The 18,331-nt window shown below is 64.1% G+C and overlaps 2 protein-coding genes across 4 annotated transcripts; one reads left to right on the top strand and one right to left on the bottom strand.

The window, feature by feature from the left end:
• The first annotated feature begins 3,801 nt into the window (after positions 1-3,801).
• BAIAP3 (BAI1 associated protein 3) lies at positions 3,802-15,914 on the top strand. Its single transcript, XM_036410959.2, has 34 exons — positions 3,802-3,937; positions 6,448-6,587; positions 6,742-6,829; positions 7,004-7,084; positions 7,373-7,480; positions 7,835-7,894; positions 7,990-8,056; positions 8,134-8,329; positions 8,620-8,664; positions 8,779-8,856; positions 8,942-9,044; positions 9,344-9,451; positions 9,539-9,634; positions 9,723-9,826; positions 10,113-10,233; positions 10,661-10,785; positions 10,866-10,956; positions 11,107-11,163; positions 11,265-11,362; positions 11,464-11,515; positions 11,589-11,719; positions 11,962-12,085; positions 12,164-12,304; positions 12,392-12,484; positions 12,610-12,801; positions 12,881-12,949; positions 13,064-13,143; positions 13,208-13,316; positions 13,711-13,782; positions 13,869-13,949; positions 14,028-14,148; positions 14,224-14,347; positions 14,424-14,629; positions 14,709-15,914. Exons 2-34 carry the CDS (start codon positions 6,457-6,459, stop codon positions 14,810-14,812), a joined length of 3,456 nt encoding a protein of 1,151 aa, XP_036266852.1. The 5' UTR covers positions 3,802-3,937; positions 6,448-6,456; the 3' UTR covers positions 14,813-15,914.
• TSR3 (TSR3 ribosome maturation factor) lies at positions 15,709-18,270 on the bottom strand. 3 transcript variants are annotated; one of them, XM_036410968.2, is made up of 6 exons: positions 18,061-18,263; positions 17,737-17,956; positions 17,159-17,403; positions 16,543-16,716; positions 16,322-16,385; positions 15,709-16,081 (listed from the first exon to the last, which is right to left on the bottom strand). In XM_036410968.2, the coding sequence occupies exons 1-6, from the start codon at positions 18,170-18,172 to the stop codon at positions 15,907-15,909; spliced, it is 990 nt and encodes a 329-aa protein (XP_036266861.1). In that variant the 5' UTR covers positions 18,173-18,263; the 3' UTR covers positions 15,709-15,906. The 3 variants fall into 3 exon arrangements, with proteins under 3 accessions (XP_036266861.1, XP_036266862.1, XP_036266863.1); XM_036410969.2 differs by having other exon boundaries at positions 17,159-17,352; positions 18,061-18,260; XM_036410970.2 differs by lacking the exon at positions 16,543-16,716 and having other exon boundaries at positions 18,061-18,270.
• Positions 18,271-18,331: the final 61 nt, after the last annotated feature.

The following is an 18,331-nucleotide window of genomic DNA, read 5'->3' as shown; positions in this document are numbered from 1 at the left end:
GCCTAATTAGTGAGGAATTGTGGGCAATAGATTAACCACTGTATCTAAGAATCCTCTAATTAAAACATTTCCACAAACTGCTGCCTGCAGGGTGTGTCCTTTTCCTGCCCCCTCCCACACAGGCCACCCCCTGCTCACTATTGCTGTGGTCAGGGAGGTAGGCCTCTCCATGTCCCCGGGTGCTGTGATCAGATCCCTCCTGTGCCCTCAGACCCTGGCATGGGCAGGCATGGCTGGCACACACCTGTGCTGGCCACGGGCCTTGGCCTGCTGGAGCATGGCCTCCCAGCTGGGGGCCTGGGGCTGTGCTTGTCACCTAGATGGACCTCGGGGAGCAGGGCACCATCCTCACAGCCACGGTGCACACAGGCTCTCAGTTCACCCTGATGGGGCCTCTGGGACATTGTCTCCAGGGCTGGAGGGGGCTTGGGCTGGCCATCGCGTGGGTGCAGAGCAAGGAGCCTGACCACAGCGGGATGAGCTAGCCAGCCCTCAGACTCCATCTCCCCAGGGGTGACTGCTCAGAGGCCCAAAGTGTCTGACCAGGCTGTGGGTCCCCTGTTCTTCCTGGACTGCCCTGGCTGGGCCGCTGCTGTGTCCTCACACCTGTCTGCCCCCGCAGGCCACATTGCTCCCTGACCTGCTGGCCCAAGGCCTTCCCACATCGAGCCCTGCCATAAGCCGCCTCCAGTTTGAGACCGAAGACAAGTTGGCAGGTTGGAGGCCCAGCACTGATAGGGCTCACAGTCCTGAGTCAGCTTCCGCTAGGAGCCTGAGGGCACCTGTGGGGCTGGGGCCCAGGAGGTGCAGGCTTCCAGCTGTGACCCCATCTGGGGAGGCTGTGGGCTCTCCGGGGCGGGAGTACCAGGGTCCCATCCTCCCTGCTGCCCCAGGCCCCACAACTGGCTCCAGCAGTTTGGCCCAAAGTCTCCGGCCTCTGTTAGGAGGCCGTTTTCCCTGATCTAGAAAATACAGCAAAGTCACAGCACAGACCCGGGCTCCTCACTACTGGGCTCTACCCTTCCAGGTGCCCACCCAACCCTTCTTGCAGGATGCCCTCCTGCAGAAAGGTCAGCTGGGTGCTCCTGCTGCCCCTTCCATTCCTCCAAGGAGGAAGGACTCAGAGCCCAGGACCCGGGCATCTCAGCCCTCAGCTGTGCAAAGAATGATGCCTGTTCTGTGGGGGAGCCGGGTGCTGAGGCTCAGAGGGCCATGGGAGGACCCTGACTGCCAGGAGCGGGGCCTGCCATTCCTAGGAGAGTGAGCTGGTGGCTTAGTTAAGCCTGTAGTGAGGGGAGGGGTGGACTCACAGGTGTCCTCTCCTGTGCCAGCCAGCCTTCCCCGGCTCCGCATTGGCCTTCATAGTGCTTATCCAGAGCCCGTGTTTTTCTCCTGGCCCTAGGAGGGAAAGCTGCCACCCCCCCCCACACACACACAAACACACCTGCCAGGAACTTTCCTGTCAGAAGCCTGGAGGGTATGACCCCCACGTCCCCACCAGCTCCAGAGCCCAGACCTCTAGGCAGAGTGTTGTGCCCTACCACCTGCTGCGATGTGACCCTTTCTCCACCCCCTTCCCACCTCCAAAGCCGGGCACCTGGCTCTGCTGCCCAGGACCCCTGTCAGGTCTGGGGCAGAGAAGCCAGGGTGACACTGACTCAGGTGGGCCTGACTTCAGCCTCAGAACAGGTGAGGAGAATGAAGGGATCAGCTACAGATGGGACCTTCGCTCCAGCCCCTGGAAGTGTGTGTGGAGGGAAGTCCTGGGGCTCATCCTTTCCGAGGGAAACAGGCTCAGGGCTCAGCTTGGCACCCAGCCTGTTGCTGTGTGGCCCTAGACTAGCCCTTTCCCCTCTCTGGGCCTCCATCCACTTGTCTACAGAGAATGGTGGTGAAGTCTGGGATGGGGGGAGGGGAGGCTCCTGCCATCTGGCTAGTTCATTAGTGTCAGGGCTGGTGCCTCTTATGCCACTGGCCCCACCCCTGGATCCCCCAGGGCATGGGTGGGTGGTGCAAGCCCGGGCCTCCTCCCCTAGCAGCAGCCCCTCCTAACTTCCTGTTTACAGCCGCTACAGAGTCTCAGTTCTTCCTACCAAGCCATTATAATCACCATGGCAACCGGACTGGTGTTTGTTCCAACAGGTTGATAAAATCTGACATACAGTTGCAGGGATGGGAGCACCAGTTCCAAGATCCTGGCGCAGGACCTGCCAGTCCCCCAGGGAAGGACGAGCTGCCCTCATACCCACTGCTGCACCCTGCAGAAGGAAGCCCGGTAGCGCTGGTGGCACGGAGTCCAGGCCCTCTCTCCTGCTTCCATGACTCATCTCTGTCCCAGGCAGTCCATGCATATCCTGAACAGCCTCTGCCCTCATCTCTCTGGCTGTGCTGGGTCAGGGTGGAAGTAGGGCCTCTGGACAGAGCTGATAGGAAAACGTAACCTGCAATTCTGTCTGCCCACCCCCCCCAACCCTGCAATGCAGTCTCTAGCAGTCTCTAATCCCCTGCAATGCTGTTCCTCTCTCTCTTTCTCTCTCCCTCTTCTCCCTCTCTCTCTCTCACACACACGGTAGTAGTCCTTGGTTTCATCCTACAAGGATGGGTGGGTATATGGCAGCAAGGTGTGAGTCTGGATCTGGAAGCTGCGACAGGCGGTAGCCCCATCAGAGAGAGGCCTGCCCTCCGCTGTGTAAGGGGAGAATGGAGCCCGGTTACTCTGGCCTTTGGGTCTCCCGTCAGCCTGCCTGGCCCCCGGCCTTCCCAGAGAGAACTGTCCTTGCCTCTGAGCCTGAACTGTGGGTCCAGGCTTGTGTTTCTGTCCTCTAAGGTGAAAACCCCAAATCTCCGTCTGATCCCCAAAGACAAGGTCCTATGAGGATCCAGCAGGGTAAGCCCAAAGCAGGGCTGGGACCCAGGGACCCTGTGCGCCTCCAGAGCAGAACGTCTGCCCAGCCCCCCGCCCTCCGTGTGGCCCCCACGCCGGGCAGCAGTGGAGCTTGTGGAAGTGCAGACGGCCCGCCCTGACCCAGACTTTGGGGATCAGTAGGGTTGGGGTGGGCCAGCAATCTGTGTGAACCAGCTCCCCAGGTGACTGAGGTCAAGTTTCAGGATGCTGTGTAGGTATGGAGTGGGGAGCCCAGAAAGGGGCCCTAAAAGTGGGCTGGGAAAGGCGCGGGTGGGGTCCAGCGCAGGCCCTGGGGTTCCTTCCACAAGCTGTGTGACCAGGACTGTGGCTCCACCTGGGGAGCATGGGCCTCATCTGGACCATGGGCACGGATCACCTCAACAGGTAGTCAGGGTCGCTGTGGGGCGTCCCGGGCTGATGACTGCAGCACCCCTTGCCCCTGGTGTGAACTCCTCTTTGGGAGGAGGGAGCTGTTAGGCCCGAGGTGGCCAAGTCCCCAGACCCAGGCCTGCTCCAGGTGGCCCCAGGGGACAGCGCTGGGCTGGGAGGATGGCAGGAGGAGGCCGCACAGCCCTTCCCCAAAAATCTCCTGTTGGGGGGTTTCGGTGACTCTGGCCTCGGGAGGAGATCCTGACGCAGAGCTGAGCCTGCTTTCAGGTCGGCACCAACCGATGGGTTGACTGACATCTCTGCGCCCCGGTCCCTGGGGAAGGGAGCGCCCTGGCCCGGCCCTGGGGGAGCAGGACCCTGGCCCTCAGGGACCCTCGCCGGCAGGGACCCTCGCCGGCCTCGCTCACCGCGGGGGACGCGGGGTGCAGGGAGGGAGGGGAGGGGAGGGGGCGCGGGGTGGGCCGCGGGGGCGGGGCGAGCGGCCAGGTCCCGCCCCCTCCCCGGCCGCAGCCGCGGTGGGTCAGCTGCGCTCAGTCGTCGGCGCGCCTGGCTGCGAGCGGCCGCTGTCCGGGCGTCCGGGAGTGTCCGTGTGAGAGGGGGCCCCGGGGACCCCATCCCCGCCCGCAGGACCCCAAGCCTACGGTGAGTGTTGCGGCTCCATCTCGCGCCGTCGAAGCTCGGCTGGCGCCCACCTTGATGGACCTGGGACGCCGACCCCCTCAACTCCTGCGTGGACACCTCCAGGTGGCACCGGGCGGCCCCCGGACCGGGGAAACTGAGGACGGTGCGAGCTCTCAGGAGCGGGTTTCCAGCATTTCCACCCGCGCCCGCTGTGCGCCCTCCCCGGGGGGAGCACGGGAGCCGGAGGGGCCGGGGGAGGGGCGCCGGCCAGCCTGCCGCGGGGGTGGGTCCGGCTGGGGACCCTGAAGACGCTCTGCGGCGTTTCTCAGGCAACTGGCCCGGAAGGAAGGCGCCCCCCACACCGTCCCCCCTCACCCCCTCTCGCTCCTCCTGGGACCCTGGCCTCCCCATCCCTTTCACCTACCCCAGGCTGCTAGGGGGTTAAGAATATACATGCTCATCTGATCATCTTCCGAACTCCCTGGACCACCGTCCCCCCCCCCCCCATTGGGGGAAAGACCCCTACAAAACTGGTGAGGTAGCCCGGAGGGGGCAGGAGGGAGGGGGTCAGTGAGGGAAGAGGGGGGTGGGGGGAATGCTGCATGGAGAACGTTGCGTCGCAACAGGTGAGTAAAGACGGGTAAGCGGGCACCTCGAAGGAATAACGGGGTAAGATTTTTTCATGCGTTCGTTCCAGAAGCACCTAGCTGCCTTGGACAGCTGGTCTCAGGCTTCAAAGCTCTAAGGACACCTGCAGAGCTGGGTAAAATTCAGACCCTAGGCCCCTCCCCCCAGGGAGTAGGTTGGGATGAGTCCCCAGGGAGCAGCGTTTGGAACCGGCATTGCCCTGGGGGGTGCAGGGCAGCACTGTCTGGGATGGGAAGTCACGGAGGCCGGGAGAGAGGGGAGCCAGGAATCAATGAAAAAGCGGGAAAGGGGGAGCAGGGGCCAAGCTGGGAAGAGAAGACCAGGAAGATGGCGTGGAGAACTAGCGTGTGAGGCCAGGCATCCTGCCACTCCCTGCCCCTACGCCTAGGTCCTTCTCCCAGGGACCTGGTTACTGTAGAAGGGCACCCAGTGCTCAGAAGGTGTTTCCTCCCACTGAGGATGCCCTGCTGGCCACTGGGGACTCTGACTGAGGAGACCCTTCTGGCTTTTGGGTTCAGCTCAGCTGCCCCAGACTCACCTGCATCAGAACCACTGAGGGTAGCGGAGAGAGCCTGGCCCGGAGCCTTGGGTTTGAATCCTGGCTCTGAGCAGGGCTGGGCCGTGCAATGGGGCATCCACACTGCAGAACTGTCATTTCCCAGCCAACCCGGGCCCTAAAGACAGCCAGGGGACCAAGCAGACCTGACCATTTGGCTTGTCCCAGGGCCACCACGCCTGGCCTCAGTTTGCTTGTTGGACCAGAGGGAGCTGTGACTCCGGCCCTGGTGCCTGGGCACAAGCAGGGATGTTCTGTGCTGCTGCCCAGGGCCCATTGGGACCCATCACACAGGCTCCAATGCCAGGCTCACTCCTACCCCGTATGGGCTGTGGGACCTTGGCAGCCAGTGAGTGCTTTCGGGGGGAGGGGGTGGCCACACGCCCACTGTCGAAGCTCTGGGTGAGGTGCTGGCTGGCTCCCAGGGCCAAGACTGTTGGGTGCCATGAGGTCATCGCCTGCCCAGGCAGCCCAGGATGCCAGGGGAACCTGCGGGGTCTCCGAGATCTCAGGATGAGCCGCCACTCCCAGACGCCTGTGCCCAAACATCGCTGTTGCACCCATCTTGGCCATGGGCTGAGAGAGTAAGGAGGTACCGGTCAGAGACCCCAGGACTCGGGTGTGCCAGGAGCTTAGTGCTTGGACACAGAAGCCTGGGGGACCTGGCCTCCACCTCGGGCTACCTGCTGGCCTTGGCAGCTTCCACACCCGGGGCCTCAGTTTCCTCATCCAGAGGAGGGGAACAGAGCGGCACCCCCCTCTGGGGGGCACCCCTGTCCGGGCTGAGCATCATGCAGAGAGGTGCTCCCTCCGCCACCTTGGGCGTCTGGTTCTCACAGACACCTCCATCCCTGCAGCTCGGCCGCTGGGCTCCTGCGTCACGTTTGTCTGAGCTGCAGAGCCCCTTAGCCCCTGTCACAGGCAGACACCGAAGCTGGCGGTTGCCCTGGTAACAGCTCAAGCAGCGGCCGCTCCTCCGGCTTTGGGGGCTGCAGAGGGAGCAGCCCTTCCACGCCAGTGAAAAGAACGGTGGCCCAGTGCCCGGGCTGAAGACTCAGACCAAGTGACTCGGCACAGTCCAGGGTGGGGGTGGCCTCCGGGGCCCCTGCCCTCCCACCGCCCTGCCTCTGGTGGCCACGACAGTGCCGGCCATCTCTCCCAGAGGGGCCCTCGCCTCCCGCCTCAGGCCGTTCCCAGGATGCTGGCTTCTGTTGGTTTTTGGTTCATTTAGTCGTCGCTAAGATGCTTATTGGGGACTGAGCGGCGATGCCCTGAACTCCTGGGGGAACGGGTGCCCGGAAGGCACGGCCCTGCTCTCTGCCCGCAGGCACCCGCCATGTCCGCCCTGCTGGAGATCAAGAGCAGCGTGCTCAGGCAGGTGCAGGTCTGCCCGTCCTTCCGCCGGAGGACCGAGGAGGAGCCGGGGAGCACCGGTGCCGACCCGCAGGAGCCTGCCGCCGGGGCCTGGTGGGTGCCCCAGGGCCCAAAGGGAGCCTAGGAGGGTCTGTGCCCAAGAACGTGGGGTGCCCTGTGGCCATCACGCTGTGATGTCGTGTGGGCTGGTGGCTGGCCCTGAGCTTTGGGAGGGTCTGCTGGTCCCACGCCTGGCCTTTCTCGGCAGGAAACCGGGGGATGGGGTGGAGTTCTTCACCCAGATGCGCCTCATCCTGAAGAAGGGGGAAGGCAGACGGAGCCTGCCGTGCCCTGAGGTGAGGATGGAGCTTGGGCACTGCTGTGTACACGGGGGGCGATGTGCCAGGCCTCCTCACCTGCCCCCTCCACATCTGGCCTCCATCCCTCCATTCCCTCCCTGGGTCACCCCCCCCCCAGCCAGCCACAGGACCCCCACCATCGGAGACCCTCACCCCAGCACCCCCTCTTAGGTCCTACTGCGCAGCAACTCACCAGCCCCCGCTGAGCCTGCGGACCCCAACCGTGGCCTGAGAGCCCTGACCCAGGAGGAGGTAAGAGGGATGGGGTGAGGCTGTGAGCACCTATGTGTGCCAGGCTCAGAGTCTGGGTGTCTGGAGTGGTGGGCCAGGCCTCCCCATTCAAGTGAGTGAGGAGCAGAGGTCAGGGATGAGTGGGAGCCCCCAGCAGAGGGCTAGGCAGGTGCAAAGGCCCTGAGGCAGGGAGTGGACATCTGCCCGTGGGAGGAGCTGCTGAGGGCTGGGGCGGGACACATGGAGGGTGGGCCCAAGGGGCCTGAAGGGAGACAGGGACTGAGGGTGTGCTCCCTGCACCGCCCACAGGTAGAGATGCTCTATGAGGAAGCCCTGTACACCGTCCTCTACCGAGCGGGAACCATGGGCCCCGACCAGGTGGACGACCAGGAGGCCCTCCTGAGCTTCCTCCAGCAGGTGAGCCCCCTGGGAAGGAATGGGACCACTGCCACTGCTGACGTCACTGCCAGTCACCTGAACAACACACGTGCACCATGTACACAACATACACATATGTGTATGTGCACAGACAGACACGCATACAGGCTGACTGGCACACCGGAAGGATGGGCACATACACACACACACACACACACACACACACACACACAGAAGAGTAGAAAGAAGGACTGGCAGACACCCCTTTTCTCTCACCTGTGTGCTGCCTCCACCCGTGACATTGCAGTCAGGCATCCTGTCTGGGGCTGTGCCTGGGGTCCCCACAGTGAGGGCCAGCCCAGCGGGGCCCTCACACCTGCCTGCCCTCCACAGGTGTTTGGCACCAGCCCCAAGGAGCATGCAGAGGCCATTGAGAGGGTGAAGAAGGCCAAGGTCAGGCTGCCCCCTGCCCGCGTTCAAGGACTTGGGTGGAGGGCACAGGGCAGGGCTGAACCCCTAGAGGCTCCCCAGCACCTCTCTGCCCACAGGCCCCCACATATGCCCTGAAGGTGTCCGTCATGCGTGCCAAGAACCTGCTGGCCAAAGATCCCAACGGTGAGTGAGGACTGGCCCAGTTACTGCGGAGAGGAGGAGGGCCTGTGATCAGGGACTGAAGCTCCTCTGTGCCCCAGGCTTCAGTGACCCGTACTGCATGCTGGGCATCCTGTCGGCCTCGGGCACCCCCCAGGAGCCAGGCCCGCACAAGGAGCAGCGCTTCAGCTTCCGAAAGGCTGCCAAGCGTGGCAGCCCGCTGCCAGCTAAGTGCATCCAGGTCACCGAGGTCAAGAGCAGCACCCTGAACCCCGTCTGGAAGGAGCACTTCCTCTTGTAAGCCCCTCCCCCAGCAGATGGTCAGGAAGACATGGCCTGCAGGCCAGCCCAGCCCCGGGGTACGGGGGGTGGCTGTGGCCAGAGGGTGGCCACTGTAAGCAGTCTCAGTGCCCGCCTAGGAAACCAGGGGGACTTCACATGCCCACTTGCTAGCGGGGAAACTACGTCTCAGAGAGATTCGTGTCCTCAGGGTCACGCAGCCTGTCATGGACTCTTTCCCTGTGTCTCCTAAAGTGGTCCTTGCCCAGCCCTGGCAGGCCTCACGGATGTCTCTGTTTTCCTTGTAGTGAGATTGAGGATGTCAGCACGGACCAGCTGCACCTGGACATCTGGTATAGAGCCTGGGCCCTGCAGGCAGGGGGTGTGGGTGCCTCCGGGCAGAGGGTGGCGGGAGGGGGCACTCAGGGCTGGGCTGCGCTCGACAAGCCGGGTGCCCCCTTCCTCAGGGACCATGACGATGATGTGTCCCTGGTGGAGGCCTGCAGGAAGCTAAATGAAGTCATCGGCCTGAAGGGCATGGGCAGGTACCGCGGGCGGGACCCTTGCGCCCTCCCAGGGGTGGTGGCTCCCCAGAGACCTCACGTGTGATGCCCGCCCTGCTGTGCTCAGGTATTTCAAACAGATTGTCAAGTCAGCCCGTGCGAATGGGAAGGCCGGGCCCGCCGAGGACCACACCGATGACTTCCTGGGCTGCCTCAACATACCCATCGGGGTGAGTGGGTGCAGAGGCTTCGCTCACGGAACACGGGCTTGCGGGGGCCTCTGCTCCTGGCGTACTGCAGTGGCTGTGTCCTGTAATCCCCCCCAAGACTTCCATCCTTCTTGGGCCATGGTGTGGAAACCTCACTAAAGGGGGTGCAGGGCCAGTCTCCTTGGGACTCTGTCCAGGCACCCGAGTGCTCACTCTGTGCTAGTCACCCCAGTCCACTGGGAGGGAAGCGTGGAGGCCTGTGTTCTCCCCACAGCCCCACAGCATCCGAGAAATCGCCATTCTGACTCCCCTTCTTGCAGGAGGTGCCCGTGGCTGGCGAGGACCGATGGTTCAAGCTGGAACCACGCTCCAGCGCCTCCCGCGTGCAGGGAGACTGCCAGCTCGTGCTCAAGCTGATCACCACACAGGTGGGGAGCTGTGGGGAGCCGTGGGGACCCCGGCCCTGCACCCCAGCCCCGTGGCTCGGGCACCTGATGAAGGGCCCTCTGTTCCAGAGAGACACGCGCATGAGCCAGCGCGGGCGGTCGGGCTTCCTGTCCTATCTGCTGCTGCTCAGCCGGCTGCTGCAGTTCGAGCACCAAGCGGAGGAGGTAGAGGCGCCCTGGGCACGGCCTGGGGAAGGCAAGCGGGAGGGGATGGGAGTCTCCCACCTCCACCCACGCCCGGTCCCTCCCCCAGCCCAACTCCAGCAGCTGGCGGGGCGAGCTCAGCGCGCCTGCGGCCACTGTGCTCTGCTTGCACGGCGCTCAAAGCGACCTGTCTGCTCTGCAACTGGCGGTGCTGTGAGTGGGCGGGGCGTGATCAGGTCACTCCCACAAGTGGGTGGGGCGAAACAACATTAGGCGGGGCGGGGCCATTAGCTGGGCGGGGCATGGGCAGGGCGCGGTGGTGCCATTGGCTGGACGGGGCAGGAGCAGACCACTCCCATGACTGGGCGGGGTGTTGCCATTGGCTGGGCTGGGCATGAGAAGGCCACACCCACGAGTGGGCGGGGCGCTTGGAGGTCTCTTGGACGTGGGGTCCTGCCCGACGCCGCTGCCCTGGCTCTGGGCTTGGGGCGCCCCGCAGGCACTGGCAAGTCAGCAGCCGCCACCATCAGACCTGCACCCTGGACTACGGCTACCTGCTGGGGCTGCTGGAGGACATGCAGGCGCACTGGGAAGAGGCGGCCTCCCTGCCCCAGGAGCAGGTGGACTCGGCCATGCGGCCTGAAAATGTTGTCCTCGGAGGGCGGGCTGGGGGCCTACTCGGGCTGGGGCCGGCAGGAAGGGGCAGTCCTCTCTTCGTTGGGTTCGTGTCCCGTGAGGGAGTTGATTTGGGAAAGAACAAGTGGTGTGCGATACTGTGATAGGGACGAGTTGCAGGAGGGTCATGCCTGTGATCAGGTGAAGAGCAGAGGGAGTTCTGGGCGCTGCCGAGACTGAGCGGAGGGAGCAGCGGTGCCGCTAGGGGAGGCGGTGGAGTCTGAGGTGGGAGAGGGCAGCAGGATGAGGTCAATCGGGCTGGAGGCTGTTCCTCAGGGCAAAGCTGTGCTGACTCGCTGTCCGGCCCCGGGGATGGAAGGTGGGGGAAGGGACCTGCGGGTCGGTTCTAAAGGGCCCTGTGCCCGCCCCCAGGAGGAGAGCCTGGCCGACAGCTTCTCTGCCTTCTCCGAGTTCGCACTGCGGCTGCTGCGCCAGCTCCGGGACTACTTCCCCGCTACCAACAGCACGGCCATCCGCCGCCTGGAGCTGCTGCTGAAGTGGGTGCAGCCGCCAGCGCCGCCGGTGGGGTAGGGTACCAGGTGGGGCAGCCACCAGTCAGCTGTGGCTCCTCCACCAGGTGTCTGGACAAGCTGCAGCTCTTCCAGCCTTCCTTTGAAGTCTGCCCCTTCGAGACGGAGCTAAACACGGACATCACTGCTGCCCTGAAAGTGCGTCTTAGCCTGGTCCGGCCCGGCCTGCCCCTGCCCAGCACCCCTCCGCTGCCAGCGCCCCACCTTCTGGCCCTGGGCCTGCTCTAACGAGGCCCTCTGCCTTTCTTCTCCTCCCCACCCATACTGCCTCCACGGCTTTCCTTGCAGAGAGGAAACCGGGAATGGTTTGACAGACTCCTGAACGCCAAGAGTCCTCGCGAGCAGGTACCGCTCAAAAAGGGTATGGCCATTGGGGGGGGATAGTGTGGCAGGTGGGTGCAGGCCAGAAGGTCAGCATGGACAGTGTGAGCCCTGTTTCCTTGCAGCCGGGACTGCAGCGACTTGCTGGGCTGGTGGAGCTGGTTGACGCCATCTATGAGGACCTGCAGTCCTGCTACAGCATCTATGCCAGCCTCTTCCACAGGTGGCACCCAGGGCTCCTCCGGCTGCCCACACCCAGCCCCCCACGTGCTGCCACTGGGGCCAGGGCCGGGTGAGCAGGTGTCTGAGGTGTGTCTTTTGCAGCATCATCAAGATCGACTTCTTCACCCTCACCTTCCGGCAGCTGGAGCGTCTGGTGAGGCCGGGGTTGGGGGAGAGACTCTCCCGTTTCCTTGCTGCTGGCAGCTTGACCCCACCGTTCTGGGCAGGTCGCCGAGGAGGTGTGGGTACTGACCGAGGACCTGAGCTCCAAAATGACCCTCGAGGTGGCGTCCCGGCTCTTCGAGCTCTACCTGTCCCTGGCAGACATCCAGCGCTTTTGGGGCAGCATCCTGGGCCGGTGGGTGTCCTGTCCCTGACCCCTTCCTTCCCCCCTCCACCACCTACTCCCTCCCTCCACTTCCCCCCTCCTTACACCTGTTCCCCTCCCGCACCTGCCCCTCTCCCGTGTTCTCTAGTTTCCTCCTGGAGGGCCCTGGAGCAGAAGGCTCTCCTGGGTACCCCTAAGGTCAGGGGCCCTCGGCCATGCCAGCTCGGGGTGCCTGAGGCGGGCGTGCTCTGACTGGCTGCCTCCTGCTGCAGGGACAGCCGCTCCCTGGCCCTGGTGGGCATCCACGTGCCATTCCTACCTGCCGTGAAGCTTTGGCTGCAGGTGCTGCGGGACCAGGCCAAATGGAGGCTTCAGGGAGCTGTTGACGTGGACACAGTGAGTGAGCACCTGGCTCGAGGGTCCTGGGACCCATCCAGGGCCCCCCGAAACCCAGGCTGCCTTTCGCCTTTCCAGCTGGAGCCGATGGAGAACTCCAAGCACAGCAGCTCGGCGGCCACTGCAAGCCTCTGCTTCAGCCACATCCAGGAGCTGTGGACCTGCTTAGAGTGGCCAGACCCCGTCCAGGCCCAGGGGCTGGGCACCCAGCTTAGCCAGGTGGGAACTGCAGCCCGAGAACAGGTCGGGGTCCGCGGGGCAGCAGGGCCAGGGGTGGCCACAGCTCTCGCGCCCGTGTCCCCCCAGGACCTGTGTGAGGCCGCCCTCTTCTACACTCAGCTGCTGCGGAAGAAGGTGGACGCTCAGCCCCGGGCCTCAGGCGAGGCAGTGAGCGAGCCGGTGAGCGGGCTGACAGGCGGGCGGATGGGGGTAGGAGGTGGGTGGGGCCCCCACATGACCACAGGAACACTAACCTTCTCCCAACCCCCCCCCCCCCCAACACACACCCTCCGGCTCCTCTCCAGCTCTGCGTGGTCCTCAACAACGTGGAGCTCCTGCGCCGGGCGGTCGGCCAGGCACTGCGAGGCCTGGCGTGGCCGGAGGGGGCCGCGGGGCCCACAGGAGGGCTGCCGCGCTCCCTGCTCAACTGCACGCAGGCCCTGGACGAGGACCTGCAGCGGGAGGCCTGCACGGTGACCGCGCACCTGACCTCCAAGGTGGGCAGGGAAGGCGGGATAGGGACCGGCTCCCCCTCGCCCCCCGCTCCCCTCCGTGCTGAGCGCTGCTCTCCCTCAGATGGTGGGTGACATCAGGAAGTACGTGCAGCACATCAGCCTCTCGCCTGACTCCATCCAGAACGACGAGGTGAGTGCTTGGCCGGCTGAGGGCTCTGCCCGGTGAGGTGTGTGTGTGTGTGTGTGTGTGAGTGTGTAGGAGGGGGACCCAGGTGCAGTCTGGCCCTGAGGACCCTCCCCGCAGGCCGTGGCCCCGCTCATGAAATACCTCGACGAGAAACTGGCCCTGCTGAACGCCTTGCTGGTGAAGGAGAACCTGGACAGGTACGGGCTGGGCCGGGGGAGCGGGGCGGGCCAGGGGCCAGTCACCGAGGCCGTGTCCCTGCAGGGTGCTGGAGGCCCTCTGGGAGCTGCTCTTGCAGGCCATTCTGCAGGCGCTGGGCACCAACCTGGACGTCTCTGCCGACTTCTACAGCCGCTTCCACTTCACCTTGGAGGTAGGGCCTTGTGGACGTGCCCCCTCTGCTGGGCTGCAGGGGGAAAGGCCGCCGCCCTCCCCTGGGCCCCGCTGCCCCAGGCCAAGGTGCACGGCTTGTCAGGCCTGGAGAGCTCTTCCTCTAAGCACCCACAGGGCATTTCCCCCTGCCAGCCCACCTGGGTCAGCAGCACCTGCGCTACCTGTTAAGGCATGCCTGGCCGCCGGCACCAGCATTTCCCAAGCTTCTGGGGGCTTTTGCTATGACAGGTGTGACAGCTTCTGGTGTGACAGGTGTCTCTGCCCCAGGCTCCTAACATCCTGGTGCAATGCAAACTCAAGGCTCCACCTGTCTTGGTCCTCCGTCCCCAGCACATGCCACGGCCTCACGTCTCTCCCTTCTTGCCCTGCCTTAGGCCCTGGTCACCTTCTTCCACGCAGATGGACAGGGTCTGCCCCTGGAGAACCTGAGGGACGGAAGCTACAAGGTGAGGCCTGACCTGGGCCACGGCCCTGCGCCAGCCCCCGGGCCTCAGGGAGGAGCTGGCACCCACCTTCTCTCCTCTCCCCGCAGAGGCTGGAGGAGGAGCTGCGCCTGCACAAGTGCTCCACCCGCGAGTGCATCGAGCAGTATTACCTGGACAAGCTCAAGCAGGTACACGGTGCGGGAGCGGGCACACAGCCTCCCCCCCCCCCAGCCCCCGCTGAGCTCACGGGCCCCGCCTTCTCGCAGAGGTCACTGGAGCATAGCCGGTGCGGGCGCCTGAGCGTGCGCTGCTACTACGAGGCCGCCGAGCAGCGGCTGGTGGTGGAAGTGCTGCACGCCGCTGACCTGCTGCCCCTGGACGCTAACGGTAAGGGGCAGAGGCACGGCCAGGTGGGCCAGGCCAGTGGGACGGTGGCAGTCTGCTCACAGCCCTGTCCCCCAGGCCTGAGCGACCCCTTTGTGATCGTGGAGCTGGGCCCCCCGCACTTTTTCCCGCTGGTCCACAGCCAGAGGACCCAGGTCAAAAGCCGGACGCTGCACCCGGTGTATGATGAAGTCTTCTACTTGTGAGTGCCGCCCCGCCTGCCCAACGCCCGGCCCGGCAGGGAGCGGGGCTCTGGGTGACCCCTCTGCCCCCTGCAGCTCCGTGCCAGCAGAGGCGTGCCACCGTCGAGGTGCCTGTGTGCTCTTCACCGTCATGGACCACGACTGGCTGTCCACCAACGACTTCGCGGGGGAGGCGGCTCTCGGCTTGGGCGGCCTCGGCGGCCTCGTGCGGCCCCAGGTCGGGGGGAGCACGAGGACTGGGCAGCCCATCACCCTGCACCTGCGCCGGCCCAGAGCCCAGGGTAAGGGGGGAACCAGGGTGGGGGCGGACGGTGTAAGGGCTGGCAGGGCCTGAGGCTGCCCCTGCCCTCCTGCCTGCAGTGAGGTCTGCACTGAGGATGCTGGAGGGCCGTACCAACCGGGAGGCACAGGAGTTTGTCAAGAGACTCAGGGAGCTGGAGAAATTCATGGAGGCCGACCCCTGAGACCCCAGCAGCTGTGAGCCCCAGACTGCCCCCCAAGTCCCCACAGTGTCACCTCACCCTGTGACCAGCTTAGTGCAGCCAGGGCTGTGGTGCCCCCTCCCCTGCTATGTGGCATTTGTGCTATAGCTGGGTCCCCCAGCTCCTGTCTGCGCTGGTGTGTCCATGTGGAATGTGCTATGAACACCCTGCTCCCAGCAAGCACCCCCCAACCCTGTAACTGGGCGGCCAACTTGGCGGGGCCTGGCCAGCAGCTACCCCCTGGACAGGGAATATAGGTAGCCTGGCCACCAGGTGAGCTCCCTCACCTGCCTCCTGGGGTTCCAGTGCCCCAGGCACCCGATTCCCAGTGGAGGGGAGGCTTTGCCCTCCAGGGGACATTAGGTCCTGTTTGGAGATGTTTTTATTTGTCACACATGGAGGCTGAAGGAGGGATGCTTCTGGTACCGGTGGACAAAGTTCAAGGGTTCTGCTTAATATCCCGCAGTAAACCAGACGGTACTCTCCCAGCTAAGAATGTCCATCCCCAACGTCACCAGTGCTGCAGCAGAGTTGTCTTAGAAGCTGGGGTTGGGGGAGGGCACTCACTAGGCTGAGGCAGGAAGGCCAGCGTTTGAGTCTGAACCGTTGAGTGAAGCAGCTCCCAGGGCACCAGGCAGAGGGAGAGGACGGCCAGTGCCCTCAGCTTCTCTGGGCTCCAGAACCCTCCACCACGAAGGGCGTATGGAGGTTTGCTAAGAGTATCGTAAGTCTCCAGACCCCCACGTTCGCGCCCACACAAGACCTACTCCACGGCCCGCCACCCCCACTGCCCAGACCTTTCCGGCCAGGGTCTGCCTCACTAGAGACGGAAAGTTCCCCCAAGTGCCCAGGCCGAGTGCAAAGAAACAGGCTCATGGAGTCTCCCTGCTGCCGCTTCATTAGGGACTCTGAGGCCGGACCCAGAGCAAGGCTGTGACAGAGCCTTGGGAGAGCACCCACAGCCAGTGCTGCTCGCAGGTGCAATGAGCCAGGGCCACCAGGCCTGTCGTTCCCCCAGTTCTGCTGCTGTCTCTGTTTCCTCGTCGCTCTGCCTTGAAAAATACAAGTCTGGAACCTCAGTCTCTCTGCCGTTTCTTGATTCCTTTCCAAACCTCGGCAGGGGCCCTGGCCTCTGACCCCTGCTCCCGAGTCTCCTCCTCTTCTGGGCTGCTGCAGTCTCCGTCCTCAGCTTCAGGCCCATGTTCCTCAGACTCCTCCTCACTGTCAGTGTCATCACTGTCCCTGGGCGACCTGGAAGTAGTTGTTTCACTAAAGGCACCATCTGACCCACAAAAGCCCCCAGGCTGGGGACATATTCCTCATAGGCCCCGTGTTCTTGAAACCGAAACCTCTCTCAGTGGGATGTCCATACCCCCATTTCCAAAGTCAACCCTCCCACCCCGTTTCTGCAGAGCAGGAAGGGCTGAGGCCAGAGGCTGAGGACAGCCCTGGGTCTGAGCTGTCACGAAACTGGGAAGCCTAAGGACCTACCGGGTGCTAGCCATGGGCCTGTTGGGATTTGCAAACTCTCGACCTGAATCCACATCAAAGGGATCTGAACAGAGGGAGCAGAGAGGATAGTGTATCGTAAGTGTATCGTAGGTGAGTTTTGAGCAGAATCCAGCCCTCCTCCCCAGAGCTGCTCAGAGAGGTGGCAGGCACGGAGGGTCCTGGCTCCCACCCGGGGGGCTCCCACCCGGGCCCGGCCTCACCGATCTCTTCCTCGGGACGCTCCTTAGCGTGGGCCAGGAACTCCTGCTCTGCCTGCAGCACCTCCTCCGGCCCACAGCAGGCTGCGTACTTGTCCAAGAGCTGACGGTTCAGGTCTAGGAAGGCCTTGCCCCACTTGAACTTGCGCAGCAAAATGACAGCAAGGTCTGAGAAGCCTGATGCCGCAGAAACAGGAAACCCAGGAAGGGTGTCAATCCCTTTCCAATCCTGAGCGTGCCCCCAGCGTCCCCAATGCGGTCCCAGGAGCTAAAAGCGCCCGCCAGACGCCATCCTCCAGGCCAGACAGCCCATGCCTGCCTCTGCAGCCCACCGAATGCCCCTGGACCATAAATCCCCTGAGGATGAGTTCCAGGGTGATGGCGGACTCTCAGGGCAGAGGTGCCAAGATAACAGGCCAAACCTGAGTGCCTGCAGGCCAGCTATTCATTTTGCCACCTCAACCCCACAGTGGGGAAACTTTTAGGTGGGAATTGGGATAGAAACCCTCACCTTTCCATATCAACCACCTCTGCCCACACCCTCACGTTTCCCCTGGGACTTGCCAGTAGAAAACACACTGCTGGGGGCATAGCCAGGCCGCCAGGCTCCGACACTCACCCAGGATGCAGAAGGTAGCCGCAAAAGCCTCCACACAGGACAGTTTGCAGGGCCGGCCGTAGTTCACGGGGTTGGCGGCCACCAGGTGGGGCAGCAGCCGAAAGTGACTGCCCCGCATCTTCCCAAAGGGCGTCTCCTCCAGTCTGGCCCAGGAGCAGTCGATGACAGCCACACCCGACTGTGCCACCAGCTGTCTGCCAGGAGCAGCATAGGGTTCTGGGGCCGGCATCACCTTGGTGACGGCCCTAGAACAGGTATGTCCCTGGAGGCTGGTCTGACTAGGGATACAATAGCATCACTCCCCTGCCCCAAACAACTTCCAGGGGTCCTTCATAGGCCAAACTGAGTCAGCTAGGGAACTAGAACAAGCTCGTTTCTTCACGTGACAAACATTTATTTGAGATCTATTCTCTCTATATATGGGCTCTACGCTAGGCAATTGGTGCAAACTAGACAGACAGCTATAAATAGGTGAACCCTGACCAGAATGATGCGCCAGAGTCGGGGGCTTATTAAGATAAGGGTCCAGGCAGGCACCCCGCCCATTCCCACTCTCACCCCCGGCCTCTCCCGCCTACCTGTCAGCGGGGGACACGTACTGGGAGCCCATGGGGCTGAGCACGAGGCCGCCGAACCTGTGACCGAGGCGCAGGCAGCGCACCAGGCCCAGGCGGGCCAGCTTGCGGCCGGTGCAGCGCCGGGGGTCGCAGTGGCCCAGCTCCCACATGGCCAGCGTGCACGGCAGCGGCGCCGGGCTCCGGCTGTCCGCGTCCTCGGCCGTCTCTGACTCCACGGACGCTGCACCGGGCAGAGAAGGGGACCGGGTCACGCGCGGCTCCGCCGACCTGCCCTGGGCCTCCGACCCCAGCCCCGGGTCCGCGGCCGGATCTCACCCCACCTACCGCGCAGCGCGACGCTCACGTCCTCGGCGAACGCTTCCAGGGAGCGGCCTGCGGGGCGCCGAGTGCGGCTGCCTTCGGCCCCCGGCCCGCGCGCTGCCCGCCGGCGGCCCATAGTGGAAACCGGGGCCCGGAGACCTGGTTTGAACTATGGAAACCGGCCGGCAAGCCCCTCCACCGCAGCCCGGCTACACGCGCTAAGCCTGCGACAGGCACTACTACTACTACTTCCGGCACTCACGTGATCCGACAGCGCCCACGTGACCCCGCAGCA

The sequence above is a fragment of the Pipistrellus kuhlii genome, unplaced genomic scaffold (assembly GCF_014108245.1).
Source record: "Pipistrellus kuhlii isolate mPipKuh1 unplaced genomic scaffold, mPipKuh1.p scaffold_m20_p_4, whole genome shotgun sequence".
Classification (NCBI taxonomy): Eukaryota; Metazoa; Chordata; class Mammalia; order Chiroptera; family Vespertilionidae; genus Pipistrellus; species Pipistrellus kuhlii.
This window is presented reverse-complemented; position numbering and strand designations above follow the sequence as displayed.